General features: G+C 41.3%; 1 protein-coding gene across 1 annotated transcript in view; it reads left to right on the forward strand.

The window, feature by feature from the left end:
• LOC139764912 (uncharacterized) overlaps positions 1-20,602 on the forward strand; it is a 567,165-nt gene that overhangs the window by 487,673 nt on the left and 58,890 nt on the right. Inside the window, exons 22-23 of the mRNA XM_071691991.1 lie at positions 16,247-16,408; positions 16,601-16,697. Of these exons, the coding sequence (XP_071548092.1) occupies positions 16,247-16,408; positions 16,601-16,697 (259 nt within the window). The remainder of the gene's footprint in view (positions 1-16,246; positions 16,409-16,600; positions 16,698-20,602) is intronic.

A 20,602-nucleotide genomic window follows, 5' to 3' on the forward strand; every position in this document is an offset into this window, starting at 1 on the left:
ACACACACACAGACATACACATATATACACATGTACATAATTCATACTGTCTGCCTTTATTTATTCCCATCACCACCTCACCACACTTGGAATAACAACCCCCTCCCCCCTCATGTGTGCGGTGTAGCGCTAGGAAAAGACAACAAAGGCCCCATTCGTTCACACTCAGTCTCTAGCTGTCATGTAATAATGCACCGAAACCACGGCTGCCTTTCCACATCCAGGCCCCACAGAACTTTCCATGGTTTACCCCAGACGCTTCACATGCCCTAGTTCAATCCATTGACAGCACGTCGACCCTGGTATACCACATCGTTCCAATTCACTCTATTCCTTGCACGCCTTTCACCCTCCTGCATGTTTAGGCCCCGATCACTCAAAATCTTTTTCACTCCATCTTTCCACCTCCAGTTTGGTCTCCCACTTCTCCTCGTTCCCTCCTCCTCGGACACATATATCCTCTTGGTCAATCTTTCCTAACTCATTCTTTCCATGTGACCAAACCATTTCAAAACACCCTCTTCTGCTCTCTCAGCCACACTCTTTTTATTTCCACAAATCTCTCTCACCCTTACATTACTTACTCGATCAAATCACCTCACACCACATATTGTCCTCAAACATCTCATTCCCAGCACATCCACCCTTCTGTGCACAGCCCTATCCATAGCCCACACCTCACAGCCATACAACATTGTTGGAACCACTATTCCTTCAAACATACCCATTTTTGCTTTCCGAGATAATGTTCTCGACTTCCAAACATTCTTCAAGGCTCCCAGAATATTCGCCCCCTCCCCCACCCTATGATTCACTTCCGCTTCCATGGTTCCATCCGCTGCCAGATCGACTCCTAGATATCTAAAACACTTTACTTCCTCCAGTTTTTCTCCATTCAAAGTTACCTCCCAGTTGACTTGACCCTCAACCCTACTGTACCTAATAACCTTGCTCTTATTCACATTTACTCTTAACTTTCTTCTTTCACACACTTTAGCAAACTCAGTCACGAGCTTCTGCATTTTCTCACATGAATCAGCCACCAGCGCTGTATCATCAGCAAACAACAACTTACTCACTTCCCAAGCTCTCTCATCCACAACAGAATGCATACTTACCCCTCTTTCCAAAACTTGCATTCAACTCCCTAACAACCCCATCCATAAACAAACTAAACAACCATGGAGACATCACACACCCCTGCCGCAAACCTACATTCATTGAAAACCAATCACTTTTCTCTCTTCCTACACGTACACATGCCTTACATCCTCAATAAAAACTTTTCACTGCTTCTAACAACTTGACTCCCACACCATATATTCTTAATACCTTCCACAGAGCATCTCTATCAACTCTATTATATGCCTTCTCCAGATCCATAAATGCTACATACAAATCCATTTGCTTTTCTAAGTATTTCTCGCATACATTCTTCAAAGCAAATACCTGATCCACTCATCCTCTACCACTTCTGAAACCACACTGCTCATCCCCAATCTGATGCTCTGTACATGCCTTCACCCTCTCAATCAATATCATCCCATATATAGTTTACCAGGAATACTCAACAAACCTATACCTCTGTAATTTGAGCACTCACTCTTATCCCCTTTGCCTTTGTACAATGGCACTATGCAAGCATTCCGCCAATCCTCAGGCACCTCACCATGAATCATACATACATTAAATAACCTTACAAACCAGTCAACAATACAGTCACCCCCTTTTTTGATAAATTCCACTGCAATACCATCCAAACCTGCTGCCTTGGTGGCTTTCATCTTCTGCAAAGCTTTTAGTACCTGTTCTCTGTTTACCAAATCATTTTCCCTAACCTTCTCACTTTGCTCACCACCTCGACCAAAACACCCTATATCTGCCACTCTATCATCAAACACATTCAACAAACCTTCAAAATACTCACTCCATCTCCTTCTCGCATCAGCTCTACTTGTTATCACCTCCCTATTAGCCCCCTTCACTGATGTTCCCATTTGTTCCCTTGTTTTACACACTTTATTTACCTCTTTCCAAAACATCTTTTTGTTCTCCCTAAAATTTAATGATACCCTCTCACCCCAACTCTCATTTGCCCTCTTTTTCACCTCTTGCACCTTTCTCTTGACCTCCTGCCTCTTTCTTTTATACATCTCCCACTCATTTGCATTTTTTCCCTGCAAAAATCGTCCAAATACCTCTCTCTTCTCTTTCACTAATTATGCTACTTCTTCATCCCACCACTCACTACCCTTTCTAATCAACCCACCTCCCACACTTCTCATGCCATAAGCATCTTTTGCGCAAGCCATCACTGCTTCCCTAAATACATCCCATTCCTCCCCCACTCCCCTTACCTCCTTTGTTCTCACCTTTTTCCATTCTGTATTCAGTCTCTCCTGGTACTTCCTCACACAAGTCTCCTTTCCAAGCTCACTTACTCTCACCACTCTCTTCACTCCAACATTCTCTCTTCTTTTCTGAAAACCTCTACAAATCTTCACCTTCGCCTCCTTACCTCCACAAGATAATGATCAGACATCCCTCCAGTTGCACCTCTCAGTACATTAAGATCCAAAAGTCTCTCTTTCGCGCGCCTCTCAATTAACACATAATCCAATAACGCTCTCTGGCCATCTCTCCTACATATATACGTATACTTATGTATATCTCGCTTTTTAAACCAGGTATTCCCAATCACCAGTCCTTTTTCAGCACATAAATCTACAAGCTCTTCACCATTTCCATTTACAACACTGAACACCCCATGTATACCAATTATTCCCTCAACTGCCACATTACTCACCTTTGCATTCAAATCACCCATCACTATAACCCAGTCTCGTGCATCAAAACCACTAACACACTCACTCCCAAAATACTTGCCTCTCATGATCTTTCTTCTCATGCCCAGGTGCATATGCACCAATAATCACCCATCTCTTTCCATCAACCTTCAGTTTTACCCATATCAATCAAGAATTTACTTTCTTACACTCTATCACATACTCCCACAACTCCTGTTTCAGGAGTAGTGCTACTCCTTCCCTTGCTCTTGTCCTCTCACTAACCCCTGACTTTACTCCCAAGACATTCCCAAACCACTCTTCCCCTTTACCCTTGAGCTTCGTTTCATTTAGAGCCAAAACATCCAGGTTCCTTTCCTCAAACATACTACCTATCTCTCCTTTTTTCTCATCTTGGTTACATCCACACACATTTAGACACCCCAATCTGAGCCTTCGAGGAGGATGAGCACTCCCCGCGTGACTCCTTCTTCTGTTTCCCCTTTTAGAAAGTCAAAATACAAGGAGGGGAGGGTTTCTGGCTCCCCGCTCCCATCCCCTCTAGTCGCCTTCTACGACACATGAGGAATGCGTGGGAAGTATTCTTTCTCCCCTATCCCCAGGGATAAAATATATTTATATTTATTTATTTATTTTGCTTTGTTGCTGTCTCCAGTGTTTGCGAGGTAGCGCAAGGAAACAGACGAAAGAAATGGCCCAACCCACCCCCATACACATGTATATACATACACGTCCCCACACGCAAATATATATACCCATACATCTCAATGTACACATATACACACACAGACATACATATATACACATGTACATAATTCATACTGTCTGCCTTTATTCATTCCTGTCGCCACCCTGCCACATAATGAAATACCAACCCCATCCCCCTGCATGTGTGTGAGGTAGTGCTAAGAAAGAACAACAAAGGCCACATTCGTTAACACTCAGTCTCTAGCTGTCATATATAATGCACCGAATCCACAGCTCCCTTTCCACATCCAGGCCCCACACAACTTTCCATGGTTTACCGCAGATGCTTCACATGCCCTGGTTCAATCCATTGACAGCACGTCGACCCCGGTATACCAAATCGTTCCCATTCACTCTATTCCTTGCCCGCCTTTCACCCTCCTGCATGTTCAGGCCCCGATCACTCAAACTCTTTTTCACTGCATCTTTCCACCTTCAATTTGGTCTCCCACTTCTCCTTGTTCCCTCCACCTCTGATACATATATCTTCTTTGTCAATCTTTCCTCTCATTCTCTCCATGTGACCAAACCTTTTCAAAACACCCTCTTCTGCTCTCTCAACCACACTCTTTTTACCACCACACATCACTCTTACCCTTTCATTACTTACTCGATCAAACCACCTCACACCACATATTGTCTTCAAACATCTCATTCGCAGCACATCCACCCTCCTCCGCACAACTCTATCTATAGCCCATGCCTCGCAACCATATATCATTGCTGAAACCGCTATTTCTTCAAACATATCCATTTTTGCTTTCCAAGATAACGTTCTCGACTTCCACACATTCTTCAACGCTCCCAGAACTTTTGCCCCCTCCCCACCCTATGATTCACGTCCGCTTCCATGCTTCCATCAGCTGCCAAATCCACTCCCAGATATCTAAAACACTTCACTTCCTCCAGTTTTTCTCCATTCAAACTTACCTCCCAATTGACTTGTCCCTCAACCCTAATGTCCCTAATAACCTTGCTCTTATTCATATTTACTCTCAGCTTTCTTCTTTCACACACTTTACCAAACTCACTCACCAACTTCTGCAGTTTCTCACACGAATCAGCCACCAGCGCTATATCATCAGCGAGCAACAACTGACTCACTTCCCAAGCTCTCTCATCCACAGCAGACTGCATACTTGCCCCTCTTTCCAAAACTCTTGCATTCACCTCCCTAACAACCCCATCCATAAACAAATCAAACAACCATAGAGACATCACGCAACCCTGCCACAAACCTACATTCACTGAGAACCAATCACTTTTCTCTCTTCCTACACGTACACATGCCTTACTTCCTCGATAAAAAGTTTTCACTGCTTCTAACAAGTTGCCTCTCACACCATATTTTCTTAATACCTTCCACAGAGCATGTCTATCAACTGTATCATATTCCTTCTCCAGATCCATAAATGATACATACAAATCTGTTTGCTTTTCTAGGTATTTCTCACATACATTCCTCAAAGCAAACACCTGATCCACACATCCTCTACCACTTCTGAAACCACACTTCTCTTCCTCAATCTGATGCTATATACATTCCTTTACCCTCTCAATCAATAACCTCCTATATAATTTCGCAGGAGTACTCAACAAACTTATACCTCTGTAATTTGAACACTTGCCTTTATCCCCTCTGCCTATGTACGATGGCACTTACCATGAGTCATACATACATTAAATACCCTTACCAACCAGTCAACAACACAGTCACCCCCTTTTATTGAATAAATTCCACTGCAGTGGGTGATGGGTGACTTGAATGTAAATGTGTGTGTGGATGGGTTGGGCCATTCTTTCGTCTGTTTCCTTGTGCTACCTCGCTAACACAGGAGATAGCGACAAAGTATAATAAATATTTATTTTATTATTTATTTATTATACTTTGTCACCGTCTCCAGCATTAGCGAGGTAGTGCAAGGAAATGGATGAAAGAATGGCCCAACCCATCCACATACACATGCATATACATACACGTCCACACATGCACATATACATACCTATACATCTCAACGTATACATATATATATCCACACACAGACATATACATATATACACATGTACATAATTCATACAGTCTGCCCTTACTCATTCCCGTTGCCACCCCGCCACACATGAAATGACAACCCCATCCCCCGCATGTGTGCAAAGTAGCTTTAGGAAAAGATAAAAAAGGCAACATTCGTTCACACTCAAACTCTAGCTGTCATATATAATGCACCAAAACCACAGCTCCCTTTCCACATCCAGGCCCCAAAGAACTTTCCATGGTTCACCCCAGACGCTTCACATGCCCTGGTTTAATCCATTGACAGCACGTTGACCCCGGTATACCACATCATTCCAATTCACTCTGTTCCTTGCACGCCTTTCACCCTACTGGATTTTCAGGCCCAGTTCACTCAAAATCTTTTTCACTCCATCTTTTCACCTCGAGTTTGGTCTCCCTCTTCTCATTCCCTCCACCTCTGACACATATATCCTCTTTGTCAATCTTTCCCCACTCATTCTCTCCATGTGACCAAACCATTTCAAAGTACCATATTCTGCTCTCTCAACCACACTCTTTTTATTACCACACATCTCTCCTACCCTTTCATTACTTACTCGATCAAACCACCTCACATCACATAATGTCCTCAAACATCTCATTTCCAACACATCCACCCTCCTTTACACAACTCTTATCTATAACCCATGCATCACAACTATATAACATTGTCGGAACCACTATTCCTTCAAACATACCCATTTATGCTTTCCAAGATAACGTCGCCTTCCACACATTTTTCTATGCTCCCAGAACTTTTGCCCACTCCCCCACCCTATGACTCACTTCTGCCTCCATGGTTCCATCAGCTGCCAAATCCACTCCCAGATATCTAAAACACTTTACTTCCTCCAGTTTTTCTCCATTCAAATTTACCTCCCAATTGACTTGTCCCTCAACCCTAATGTACCTCTTATTCACATTTACTCTCAGCTCTCTTCTTTCACACACTTTACCAAACTCACTCACCAGTTTCTGCAGTTTCTCACCTCAATCAGCCACCAGCGCTGTATCATCAGCAAACAACAACTGACTCACTTCCCTAGCTCCCTCATCCATAACAGACTGCATACTTGCCCCTCTTTCCAAAACTCTTGCATTCACCTCTCTAACAGTCCCATCCATAAACAAATTAAACAACCATGGAGACATCACGCATCCCTGTCGCAAACCAACATTCACTGAGAACTAATCACTTTCCTCTCTTCCTACACGTGCACATGCCTTACATCCTCGATAAAAACTATTCACTGCTTCTAACAACTTGCCTCCCACACCATATATTCTCAATACCTTCCACAAAGCATCTCTATCATCTCTATCATGTGCCTTCTCCAGATCCATAAATGCTACATACAAATCCATTTGCTTTTCTAAGTATTTCTCACATACATTCTTCAAAGCAAACTCCTGATCCACACATCCTCTACCACTTTTGAAACCACACTTCTCTTCCCCAATCTGATGCTCTGTACATGCCTTCACCCTCTCAATCAATACCCTCCCTTATAATTTCCCAGGAATACTCAACAAACTTATACCTCTGTAATTTGAGCACTAACTTTTATCCCCTTTGTCTTTGTACAATGGCACTGTGCAAGCATTTTGCCAATCCTCAGGCACCTCACCATGAGTCATACATACATTAAATAACCTTACCAACCAGTCAATAACAGTCACCCCTTTTTTTGATAAATTCCATTGCAGTACCATCCAAACCTACTGACTTGCCGGCTTTCATCTTCCGCAAAGCTTTTACTACCTCTTCTCTGTTTACCAAATATATACATATATTATTTATAAATTCATTTATAATACTTTTTCGCTGTGTCCCACATTAGCAAGGTAGCGCAAGGAAACAGACGAAAAAATGGCCCAACCCACCCACCTACTCATGTATATTGAGAGGGTAAAGGCATGTACTGAGCATCACTCTGGGGAAGATCAGTGTGGTTTCAGAAGTGGTAGAGGATGTTTGGATCAGGCGTTTGTTTTGAAGAATGTATGTGAGAAATACTTAGAAAAAGAGATGGATTTATATATAGCATTTATTGATCTGGAGCAGGCATATGATAGAGTTGATAGAGATGCTTTGTGGAAGGCAGTAAGAGTATATGGTGTGGGAGGTAACTTGCTAGAAGCAGTGAAAAGTTCTTTCAAGGATGCAAGGCATGTGTATGAGTAGGAAGAGTGGAAAGTGATTGGTTCCCAGTGAATGTTGGTTTACATTAGGGGTGCGTGATATCTCCAAGTCTGTTTAATTTGTTTATGGATGGGGTTTGTAGGGAGGTGAATGCAAGAGTTTAGGAGAGAGGGGTAAGTATGCAGTCTGTTGTGGATGAGAGAGCTTGGGAAGTGAGTCAGTTGTTGTTCGCTGATGATACAGCGCTGGTGGCTGATTTATGTGAGAAACTGCAGAAGCTGGTGACTGAGTTTGATAAAGTGTGTGAAAGAAGAAAGCTAAGAGTAAATGTGAATAAGAGCAAGGTTATTAGTTTCAGTAGCATTGAGGGACAAGGTAATTGGGAGTTAAGTTTGAATGGAGAGAAACTGGAAGAAGTGAAGAGTTTTAGATATTCGGGAGCGGATTTAGCTGTGGATGGAACCATGGAAGCAGAAGTGAGTCACAGGGTGGGGGAGGGGGTTGACATTTCTGGGAGCATTGAAGAATTTGTGGAAGGCGAGAACATTATCTTGGAGAGCAAAAATGGATATGTTTGAAGGAATATTGGTTCCAACAATGTTATACGGTTGCGAGGCATGGGCTGTAGATATGGTTGGGCAGAGGAGGATGGATGTTTTGGAAACGAGATGTTTGAGGACAATATGTGGTGTGAGGTGGTTTGATCGGGTAAGAGAGATGTGTGGTAATAGAAATATTGTGGTTGAGAGAGCAGAAGAGGATGTTTTGAAATGGTTTGGTCACATGGAGAGAATGAGTGAGGAAAGATTGACAAAGAGGATATATGTGTCAGAGGTGGAGGGAACGAGAAGAAGTGGGAGACCAAATTGGAGGTGGAAGGATGGAGTGAAAATGATTTTGATCAGTCGGGTCCTGAACATAGAGGAGGGTGAAAGGTGTGCAAGGAATAGAGTGAATTGGAATGATGTGATATACCAGAGTCGATGTGCATTCAGTTGATTGAACCAGGGCATGTGAAGCATCTGGGATAAACCATGGAAAGTTTTGTAGGCCCTGGATTTGGTAAGGGAGCTGTGATTTCATTGCATTATACATTATTCCTAGAGACTGAGTGTGAACAAATATGGCCTTTGTTGTCTTCTCCTAGCGCTGCCTCGCTTGCGCTCGGGAGGAGGGGGCCATTTCGAGTGTGGTATGGTGGCGACGAGAATGGATGAAGGTAGCAAGTGTGGATGTGTACACATGTATATATGTATATGTCTGTGTATGTATATGTATGTATGTGTTGAAATGTATAGGTATGTATGTATCTGTAGAAATGTATAGGTATGTATGTATGTGTTGAAATGTATAGGTATGTATATATGCATGTGTGGGTGTTTACATATATACATGTGTATGTGGGTGGGTTGGGCCACTCTTTCGTCTGTTTCCTTGCACTACCTCGCTAATGTGGGAGACAGCAACAAGTATAATAATAATAATAATATTGATGATATGTACTCATGTACGAATTCATACTTACTTGCCTTTATCCATTCCTGGCACCACCCTACCCCATGGGAACAAGCATCACTCACACATACTTCCTGCCCCAGGACTCCCTTCTATCCTATTGGGTCTGCTGTAGCACTCAGGAAGCTTGCCACTTCAATTGCTCAGGACCATGGATGTTTTGTGTGCACTAATATGTGGAGAGTGGAGGGTAGTTAAATAGTTAGTGCTCAGTGTCTTCTTTCTGATAGTTGTGTCGTAAACATGAAGGGTCTTGGGATATAGTAAAGAGGTGTTTATATTATTGTAGTAATAAGTGATGTCCAAAGGATAAGTGTGAGAATTTTTACTTGGCTTGGTCTGAGGAGTGTGGTGTTTGAATTATGTATGTTTGGTGGTTTAGAGTGTAAAACCAAGTTGGGAGGTTGGTTGTTTCATGCTTGTCAGTGATCTATTATAAATTAAGAGTGCTGGGATCTGTAAGTAGAGGTGACTGAAATGCAAGGCAAGGGTAAGCTTTTTATTTCTCCTTAGGTGTTTGTAGTTAGTGAAGCTGATAAGTGCATGGTAATTTAATCATGGGCATGAAGGGAATTTGGTATATTTTGAAATGGTATTTGTGATTTTGTATTGATTGTTGTCCAGAGCATAGATGGGAGAGTGTGACCAGTGTTTGTTTTGAGAGTGTGGTTTCTGGTGGGTGTATGTCTAGTTGGTTGGAGTTCAAGACTGAGTTGGGAGGTCATTTGTGTAGGTCTTGTTGAGGTCTTTCAGCATGTTTGTGTTTTGTCAGTGTTATACTTGTTGGGGATAGAGATATCTGAAGTGTGAGGCAGAGGTAACCTTTTTATTGGTAGTTAATTATAGAGGTCAGGGTGGGAGTGGTCTAGGGCTGTTGCAAAGAATGTAGTTCCAAGCCTGTCGAGGTGGGACTGTATTGGGAAAATCTTCATTTGATTTTGAAGGTGTTATGTTTTTTTTTTAGTTACTAGGTGGCCAGCGATTGTTATGAGTGCTATGTTTTGTGTAGTTTGCAGCTTTGTTATATTTGCTTTTCAGAGGGTGTAAGACCAGGCAAATGAGGCACAGTTTAAGGAGTTACAGATGAATTGTTTGTAGAGGATGTTGATTCTTTTTCTGGTCCAAATTTGGTGCAAGTTAGTGCTCTGAGGGCATTTTTATGTGTGTTGCTTTTGTGTTGATATTTTAGATGTGGGAAGGGAATGTTATGTGTGTGTTGTATGCGATGCCTAGAATGGTTGGTGCTTTCTTCAGCAGAAGTGATTATCCATTCAAGTATGACTGGAGGGTGTGAGTTGGGCTTGTATCTGCCTTGGGTTAAAAGAGTGGTTGAATAGATAGGGAGAGATGCAGACATTCTTCTCTGGGTGAGCCATTGTTCCAGTTGTGTAATGTAGTGCTTCATGTTTGTTAGTGTTACTTTGGTGTTAGGATGTGATGTGATTGTGAGGTCATCTTCATATTGAAGTTTGCTTGAGGGAATGGGAGGTCTTGTAGGAAGAGATTGCAGAAATTTGTAGAAAGAACTGACCTCTAGGGAACTCAGTGTTAAAGTTTAAGTGTTTTAGTGGTGAAGTCATTGAGAGTGACTGTGGCATAGGGGCTAGCTATAAGATTATGCAACCATATTTTGTCATTGTTGTGGATTTTTTTCCATACTTATTAGCTGTTTCTTGCTTGAGTGAGGCAGAGCCAGAAAGAGATGAACAAAGGCCACGTTTGCTCACATCCATTCTTTAGCTGTCATGTGCAGTTCATTGAAACTACAGCCTCTATCCACAACCAGGCCTCTTAGACCTTTCCATGGTTTTCCTTGGCCACTTCTCATGCTCTAATTCAATCCACAAACGGCAAGTTGACCCCTGTGAATCACATCCTTAAAATTTACTCAATCCCTTTTACACATTTCATCTTCCTGCATGTTCAAGCCCTGATCTCTCAGATTTTTTTTACTCCATTGTTCCATCTCCAATTTGGTCTCCTCTTTCACCTTGTTCCTTCATGATATTTTTTGAGTGATGTTTTATCAGGGACTATCAAATGCTTTTTTGATGTCTGTTGCCACTGATACGGTATGATAAGGGGGTTTGTGGTTGGTTTAATCCATCTAAGATATGATGTGTGAGGTCGTTGTATAGTGTGATGGTAGATTGTTTAGGTCTGAAGCCCTTCTATGTGGATGAGAGTGGAATGTTTTGTTTGATTCTGTTGTAGATTACCTATGCTCAGAGTGTGTCTCTTGGTGATAGAAGTGATATAGGGCAGTAGAGTGAAGGGGAGTTGGGAGGGGTGGAAGCTTTTAGGATTGATATTATGTTGGCAAGTTTCCACATGATAGTGTTTTTGTTATGTAGCTGGAAGAGGTGTAAGATATCTGTAACTGCTTAGATCGGAAATGGACCATAATGTTTTACATGAAAGTTCAGTGTGTTTTCAGGGCCTTTAGCAGGAGTGTCCAGAAAGATTTTAGTTGCATTTCTTGTGTTGATGGGAGTGAAAGATGGATGGGAACTTGTTTCTTTACAGATTTTGTGTAGGTTTCCATGAATTTCTTGTGTAGGGTTAAGGATGGTTGTTGATTTTTTGAGTTGAGCTTTATGAGTATTTTTGTGTGTCCTTTATGAGAAGGGATTTCATTGGAATGGGTCAGGAGTGTTTCATGAGAGAAGGCTTGACTGATGCAATGAGAGTGGATTTTCTTTGTGTGAGAAATTTGGTTGCTGTTGGTCTTGTGATTCGCTGTGTTGAGGAAGGAGTGCCAGTTTTGGGTCACTGTTTTTAGGATTATAAGTATAATTATGTAAGTATACTTATGTAAGTAGGAGAGATGGCCAGAGAGCGTTATTGGATTACGTGTTAATTGACAGGCGTGCGAAAGAGAGACTTTTGGATGTTAATGTGCTGAGAGGTGCAACTGGAGGGATGTCTGATCATTATCTTGTGGAGGCTAAGGTGAAGATTTGTATGGGTTTTCAGAAAAGAAGAGTGAATGTTGGGGTGAAGAGGGTGGTGAGAGTAAGTGAGCTTGAGAAGGAGACCTGTGTGAGGAAGTACCAGGAGAGACTGAGTACAGAATGGAAAAAGGTGAGAACAATGGAAGTAAGGGGAGTGGGGGAGGAATGGGATGTATTTAGGGAATCAGTGATGGATTGCGCAAAAGATGCTTGTGGCATGAGAAGAGTGGGAGGTGGGTTGATTAGAAAGGGTAGTGAGTGGTGGGATGAAGAAGTAAGAGTATTAGTGAAAGAGAAGAGAGAGGCATTTGGACGATTTTTGCAGGGAAAAAATGCAATTGAATGGGAGATGTATAAAAGAAAGAGACAGGAGGTCAAGAGAAAGGTGCAAGAGGTGAAAAAAAGGGCAAATGAGAGTTGGGGTGAGAGAGTATCATTAAATTTTAGGGAGAATAAAAAGATGTTCTGGAAGGAGGTAAATAAAGTGCGTAAGACAAGGGAGCAAATGGGAACTTCAGTGAAGGGCGCAAATGGGGAGGTGATAACAAGTAGTGGTGATGTGAGAAGGAGATGGAGTGAGTATTTTGAAGGTTTGTTGAATGTGTTTGATGATAGAGTGGCAGATATAGGGTGTTTTGGTCGAGGTGGTGTGCAAAGTGAGAGGGTTAGGGAAAATGATTTGGTAAACAGAGAAGAGGTAGTGAAAGCTTTGCGGAAGATGAAAGCCGGCAAGGCAGCAGGTTTGGATGGTATTGCAGTGGAATTTATTAAAAAAGGGGGTGACTGTATTGTTGACTGGTTGGTAAGGTTATTTAATGTATGTATGACTCATGGTGAGGTGCCTGAGGATTGGCGGAATGCGTGCATAGTGCCATTGTACAAAGGCAAAGGGGATAAGAGTGAGTGCTCAAATTACAGAGGTATAAGTTTGTTGAGTATTCCTGGTAAATTATATGGGAGGGTATTGATTGAGAGGGTGAAGGCATGTACAGAGCATCAGATTGGGGAAGAGCAGTGTGGTTTCAGAAGTGGTAGAGGATGTGTGGATCAGGTGTTTGCTTTGAAGAATGTATGTGAGAAATACTTAGAAAAGCAAATGGATTTGTATGTAGCATTTATGGATCTGGAGAAGGCATATGATAGAGTTGATAGAGATGCTCTGTGGAAGGTATTAAGAACATATGGTGTGGGAGGAAAGTTGTTAGAAGCAGTGAAAAGTTTTTATCGAGGATGTAAGGCATGTGTACGTGTAGGAAGAGAGGAAAGTGATTGGTTCTCAGTGAATGTAGGTTTGCGGCAGGGGTGTGTGATGTCTCCATGGTTGTTTAATTTGTTTATGGATGGGGTTGTTAGGGAGGTAAATGCAAGAGTTTTGGAAAGAGGGGCAAGTATGAAGTCTGTTGGGGATGAGAGAGCTTGGGAAGTGAGTCAGTTGTTGTTCGCTGATGATACAGCGCTGGTGGCTGATTCATGTGAGAAACTGCAGAAGCTGGTGACTGAGTTTGGAAAAGTGTGTGGAAGAAGAAAGTTAAGAGTAAATGTGAATAAGAGCAAGGTTATTAAGTACAGTAGGGTTGAGGGTCAAGTCAATTGGGAGGTGAGTTTGAATGGAGAAAAACTGGAGGAAGTGAAGTGTTTTAGATATCTGGGAGTGGATCTGGCAGCGGATGGAACCATGGAAGCGGAAGTGGATCATAGGGTGGGAGAGGGGGCGAAAATCCTGGGGGCCTTGAAGAATGTGTGGAAGTCGAGAACATTATCTCGGAAAGCAAAAATGGGTATGTTTGAAGGAATAGTGGTTCCAACAATGTTGTATGGTTGCGAGGCGTGGGCTATGGATAGAGTTGTGCGCAGGAGGATGGATGTGCTGGAAATGAGATGTTTGACGACAATGTGTGGTGTGAGGTGGTTTGATCAAGTGAGTAGCGTAAGGGTAAGAGAGATGTGTGGAAATAAAAAGAGCGTGGTTGAGAGAGCAGAAGAGGGTGTTTTGAAGTGGTTTGGGCACATGGAGAGGATGAGTGAGGAAAGATTGACCAAGAGGATATATGTGTCGGAGGTGGAGGGAACAAGGAGAAGAGGGAGACCAAATTGGAGGTGGAAAGATGGAGTGAAAAAGATTTTGTGTGATCGGGGCCTGAACATGCAGGAGGGTGAAAGGAGGGCAAGGAATAGAGTGAATTGGAGCGATGTGGTATACCGGGGTTGACGTGCTGTCAGTGGATTGAAGCAAGGCATGTGAAGCGTCTGGGGTAAACCATGGAAATCTGTGTAGGTATGTATATTTGCGTGTGTGGACGTATGTATATACATGTGTATGGGGGGGGGGGGGGTTGGGCCATTTCTTTCGTCTGTTTCCTTGCGCTACCTGGCAAACGCGGGAGACAGCGACAAAGTATAATAAAAAAAAAAATATATAAATTAGTGATGGTGTTAACAAAAGTGAGGATTTATTCTCTGATTTCTGGTTATTGTGAGTGGTTGCCTCTGCCCTGATTTCTTTGTTTTTCAAGGTGTGTAACTTGTTGGAAGAGCTTTGGGATATATATCTTTTTGTTTCCCTGTGGTATATTCACAAACACCCAACAAAACACATCACAGCATGAACACTTTCTCTCTTTGTAAGGAAATCATTCAACTCCAAAAAATCCCAACTACAAAGTAAACATATTGCATCTCAATGCCACTAGTATCAGAAACAAAGACACTGAAATACTCAACCAACTCAGAGAACACATCATCCGCGTAGCCCTCATCCAAGAAACCAGACTCACACCCAAACTTACCCTCCTGCCTTTCTGCATCTACATAGTTATAAGAAATGAAAAATAGCAAGGACAAGGAGGAGAACTCATATCACTCATCCACCAAACCATACCTTTTCCCAACACCACTGATACTACAAAACAGCTCACAAACAGTGAAAACATCCTGGAAATGCAGTCCATAAAAATAAGACTTTAGAGATCAAAGTGCAACATAATCAATGTTTACATACCTCCCTCCTCCACATGCACTCCCAGTTACATTCCCTTACTGTAGAACCTGACAAGCATGCCCAACACCTATCTCTGGAGATTTCAGTGCCCACCAGTCCACTTGGCTCAACACTCACACCTTTGATCCCTGAGATGAATTACTCATAATTCATCAACAACCTTCAATATCCTCAAATGTGCAACCAGCCAACCTGACTCCTAACCCACCATCTCCAGAAGCTGACCTCACCAGACATCACATTCTGCTTACCAGCATTACACAAAAGGATCAGCTTGAGCACACCACACATACTTTATCTAACCTCTTTCCTTCCTGATAATACTTTATATAGTGCACCCAGTCAATACAGCCACAAAAAAAGAAAAACTTCCACAAGCTACAGGAAGGCAGAGTGGCCAGCCTTCAAACAGTAATTGATGTAGAATAATAATTCCTAAACAAATGCATTCAGAAAAGAAATACAATACCAAAAACAGTGTTACAAATTTATAATTATCTTAAGCATTTATATGAAGCTGCATGCTATTTTCAACTTTCTGGTTGTATAGAATATTTCTTTTTATTCACCTTTTGTTAAAGATCATTCTCACTCTATATTGAATACAGAAGAATTACATTACACTCTACTTTATGTTTTGTTTAATGCAGGAGGTCTTTTAGTACTCTTGCATGTGGGGAGAGAGCCCTGCTGAACTTTAGATGCATGCTATGGTCAGGAATTACACCCATAAATCCAAAGATGGACCCATATATAGACCCTCTATAGATGCCTGTAGACCCAAAAATGGTTTTTAGTAAATATTTAAAGCTTTGGATGCATATATCCAGTGTATGCCATTGTAAGTTTTTGGAGGAGGCATATTAGAAAATCCATGCATGAGTGTTGAGTATGTTAAGAATTATTCATAGTTACAGATGTGGTTGATGACCTGTGTTTGGACGTAATGTATGAGGGGAAAATATTGGATATCACCTATTCATATAAAAATGATTTCTAGATTTATGATAAACTTTGTATACTCATCAGATAAAACGTGCAGATATCATAGAAGACTGTGGAAGAAGTATGAATCCATATGTCGATATTGGACAAGTGGAAGGAGCTTTCATCATGGGCTTGGGATTCTTTACATCAGAGATTGTTAAGTTTGATGCTAGCACAGGACAAAAGGTGTCTAATGGAACATGGGTAAGAAAGACTATCTTGAATTGGAAAAATTATTTTCAATGACAGATTTATCATCGTACATTTGTACATGCTGTCATTGCAAAACAGCTTTATCCTTGTGAGAATTTGGTGATTTAACTACCATATATATCATTTACAAAAATGAAACCACCAACATCTTTGTCAGTAAATTTTCTTTTGTATTATTTACAGGAATACAAGCCACCAACAGCACTGGATATCCCAATTGACATGAGGATTATTCTTTTGCCCAATGCATTGAATCCTTATGGTGTGCTGGGCTCTAAAGGTAAAAGGAATTCATTGTTGTGAATATCATTTGATTATTGCTTTAAAATGCTCCTGACCAAATATTCATTCAGCTAAACATTTTTTTCTGATAACTGGAGCTTGTAACCTGTTGCAAGAGCCAGAAATGGGTAGAGGTAGGTGATAGTGTTCAGAGTAGGAGTTGATGTTGGATCATGTAAGTTTATTACATGTTTTGATCTATTTTTTTATTTTTTTCTCTGTAGGCACATTTTATCATACAGTCCAGCTTTGATTACGTATGATTTATCATCACTTTTGTTGGCAATCTGTGTGTTTGTAAAAATGAAGTTAGAAAATGAGAATGATTCTGACTTGACTGAAATATCATCTCATTTCTCCAGTTTCTATTTCTGGGTTATTGTGCTATCTGTTTTAAACTAGATGTATCATGGAGCAAGAAATATAGTTATACTAGGCACCATGCATGAGTAGAAACCAAAGCAACTGGCCAGTTGAGACACTATTAGAGCAAAGGAAAATGATCTTTCTGACTGTAGCGCCTAAAGGTTTATTCTTAACTGCCTGACAGATGCTGAGATATAACATTTTTAGTGCCACAGTGTGCATGGCTGGTTAGCCGGGGACCATGAGCAAAAAATAATTTCAACTGTTTGTATGTTTGTGTGATTGTGTACCTTTTTCATGGCCAAACTTTAGCAACTAGAGGCCCCAAATCTTGAGTGTAGGTAAATCAGGATAGAGGCAAGGTTTTAGGATGCCACACATGGGCCTAAAGGCCATTTTGAGGACACCAAAAGCCATATCAGTGTATGAATTACTCTTATTTCACTTCACTCAAATTAGACAACCAAGCAGTCTCATATTATAATCAAGGTATGTCAGGGTACTAGAGTCTGGCTTTAAAGGCCAGCAATTGCTGTACTTCAGTGTTCGGGATTTCTACGGCTTCTTGTAGCACCAAGAGGCCCCAGATTTTGTGGGTAGGTATTTCAGAATGTGATCAAGGTTTTCACCTGCCACATGTTAGGGCTGAAGGCTATTCTGAGGCCACCAAAGGCCACCCCAACCCTGAAGATTACATTTATTCACAATATTTATTTAAGTTAAGCAACCTGGTAGCCTTGATTAATGATGAAGATGATTAGGATCAGAGGTACATTCCAAGGGTTCCAGACTTTGGCCTTAGATTTATGCCAATAAAGGCCATATTTCAAAGTTCAGACATACTGCCATTTCTTGTACCACCAAGGCCCTAGATTTTAGCTGAAGGTACTACAGAATATGGGCAAAGTTTTGAACTAGTGCCTTTTGGCCTTGAAGTCTGTTTTAAAGCCACCATAGGCCTCCAAATGCCACCTAAGATTTATAGTTTAAATTTAATTTACTGCGTGAACTGGTATGGTGAGTAAACACAGGAGATAGCCTCGAAGTTTTACTATTCTAATGTTTTGGCTCATGGGTAAGTCTTCCTCAGAAAACTGAATAAGATATAAAGAAACAAGCATATGTATCACCAAAAGAGAGTGCTACCTCACTAGATGCCACTCTGCATTCCTTATCCTCAGCTGAGCATGTTCCATATTTCTTTGCCATGCTCCCCTGCTTTCTGTGACTGCCATTCTTGCTCCTAGTCTGGCCCAACGTATAAAGCCCTTACAACTGTTTATTGCTTCATTCACACATACATAGGCAGTTTCTATGACTTTTCTTCTGTACTTGCTTGGATTTATATTCGCCTCCTGCCATGTTGATAGGTGTCCATACTTGTCTATGTAGACAACAAATGCATTTGATGTCTTGTGATGATGTATATCAGCTTTATGTTTGCTGATCCTTTTGGTAATGCCTCACCCTATTTCTCCATAGTATATAGCTGGACATCAAGAATATTGTATTTAGTGTACACCCCTGTCCTTGTTGATACTTTTTCATTTACTTGTTTTCAACATGACCTTTCTTCATCCCTGATAGTAAAGCAAATTTATGCCCATCTTCTGTAGATATGTATCCATGTCCAAGGCCTTCCTTGAATTAAGGATTGTTATATACTTATTTTCCTCTGTTCTGTTCTCAATATTGTCTCACTGCCTTTCCATTATGCAATTGGCCTTTTTCTTGAGTTTGATCAACAGTCTCTAGAGTAATGCAACATCTTGAATACCTCAATGATATATCTATTTTCCCCTTTTAAGTATTTATCACAGCATATTCATATTGCTCTTAAGGATAGAGGTGTGCAAGGAATAGAGTGAATTTGGAATGATGTGGTGTAGTGGGGTCGATGTGCTGTCAGTGTATGTATGTATATGGGCGTTAGTGTATATATGTGTGTATATGGGTGGATGGGCCATTCTTCGTCTGTTTCCTGGCTTTACCTTGCTGATGAAGGAAACGGCGATCAAGAATGATAAATGTAAATGAATTAAAATATGGGAATACCTGGCTTAAGTATACGTATGTAAGTAGGAGAGATAGCCAGAGAGCATTATTGGATTATGTGTTAATTGATAGGCATGTGAAAGAGAGACTTTTGGATGTTTATGTGCTGAGAGGGTCAACTGGAGGGATGTCTGATCATTATCTTGTGGAGGCAAAGGTGAAGATTTGTAGAGGTTTTCAGAAGAGAAGAGAGAATGTTGCGGTGAAGAGAGTGGTGAGAGTAAGTGAGCTTGGAAAGGAGACTTGTGTGAGGAAGTACCAGGAGAGACTGAATACAGAATGGAAAAAGGTGAGAACAAAGGAGGTAAGGGGAGTGGAGGAGGAGTGGTATGTATTTAGAGAAGCAGTAATGGCTTTCGCAAAAGATGCTTCTGGTATGAGAAAGGTGGGAGATTGGCAGATCAGAAAGGGTAGTGAGTGGTGGGATGAAGAAGTAAGATTGTTAGTGAAAGAGAAGAGAGAGGCGTTTGGATGATTTTTACAGGGAAATAGTACAAATAACAGGGAGATGTGTAAAAGAAAGAGGGAGGAGGTCAAGCGAAAGGTGCAAGAGGTGAAAAAGAGGTTAAATGAGAGTTGGGGTGAGAGAGTATCGTTAGATTTTATGGAGAACTAAAAATGTTTTGGAAGGAGGTAAATAAAGTGCATGAGACGAGAACAAAGGGGAACATCGGGAAGGGGGCTAATGGGGAGGTAATAACAAGTGTGGTGAAGTGAGAAGGAGATGGAGTGAGTATTTTGAAGGTTTGTTGAATGTGTTTGATGATAGAGTGGCAGATATAGTGTGTTTTGGTCGAGGTGGTGTGAGAAGTGAGAGGGTCAGGGAGAATGATTTGGTGAACAGAGAAGAGGTAGTAAAAGCTTTGCAGAAGATGAAAACCAGCAAGGCAGCAGGTTTAGATGGTTTTGCAGTGGAATTTATTTAAAAAGGGGAAACTGTGTTGTTGACTAGTTGGTAAGGATATTTAATGTATGTATGGTTCATGACGAAGTATCTGAGGATTGGTGGAATGCATGCATAGGGCCATTGTTCATAGGCAGAGGGGATAAAGGTGAGTGTTCAAATTACAGAGGTGTAAGCCTGTTGAGTATTCCTGGTAAATTATATGGGAGGGTATTGATTGATAGGGTAAAGGCATGTACGGATCATCAAATTGGGGAATAGCAGTGTGGTTTCAGAAGTGGTAGAGGATATGTGGATCAGGTGTTTGCTTTGAGGAATGTATGTGAGAAAAACTTAGAAAAGCAAATGGATTTGTATGTATCATTTATGGATCTGAAGAAGGCATATGATAGGGTTGATAGAGATGCTTTGTGGAAGGTATTAAGAGTATATTATGTGGGAGGTAAGTTCCTAGAAGCAGTGAAATGTGTTTATCAAGGATGTGAGGCATGTGTACAAGTAGAAGAGAGGAAAGTGATTCGTTCCCAGTGAATGTTGGTTTGCGGCAGGGGTGCGTGATGTCTCCATGGCTGTTTAAT

This window comes from Panulirus ornatus, chromosome 4 (assembly GCF_036320965.1).
Source record: "Panulirus ornatus isolate Po-2019 chromosome 4, ASM3632096v1, whole genome shotgun sequence".
NCBI classification, from domain to species: domain Eukaryota; kingdom Metazoa; phylum Arthropoda; class Malacostraca; order Decapoda; family Palinuridae; genus Panulirus; species Panulirus ornatus.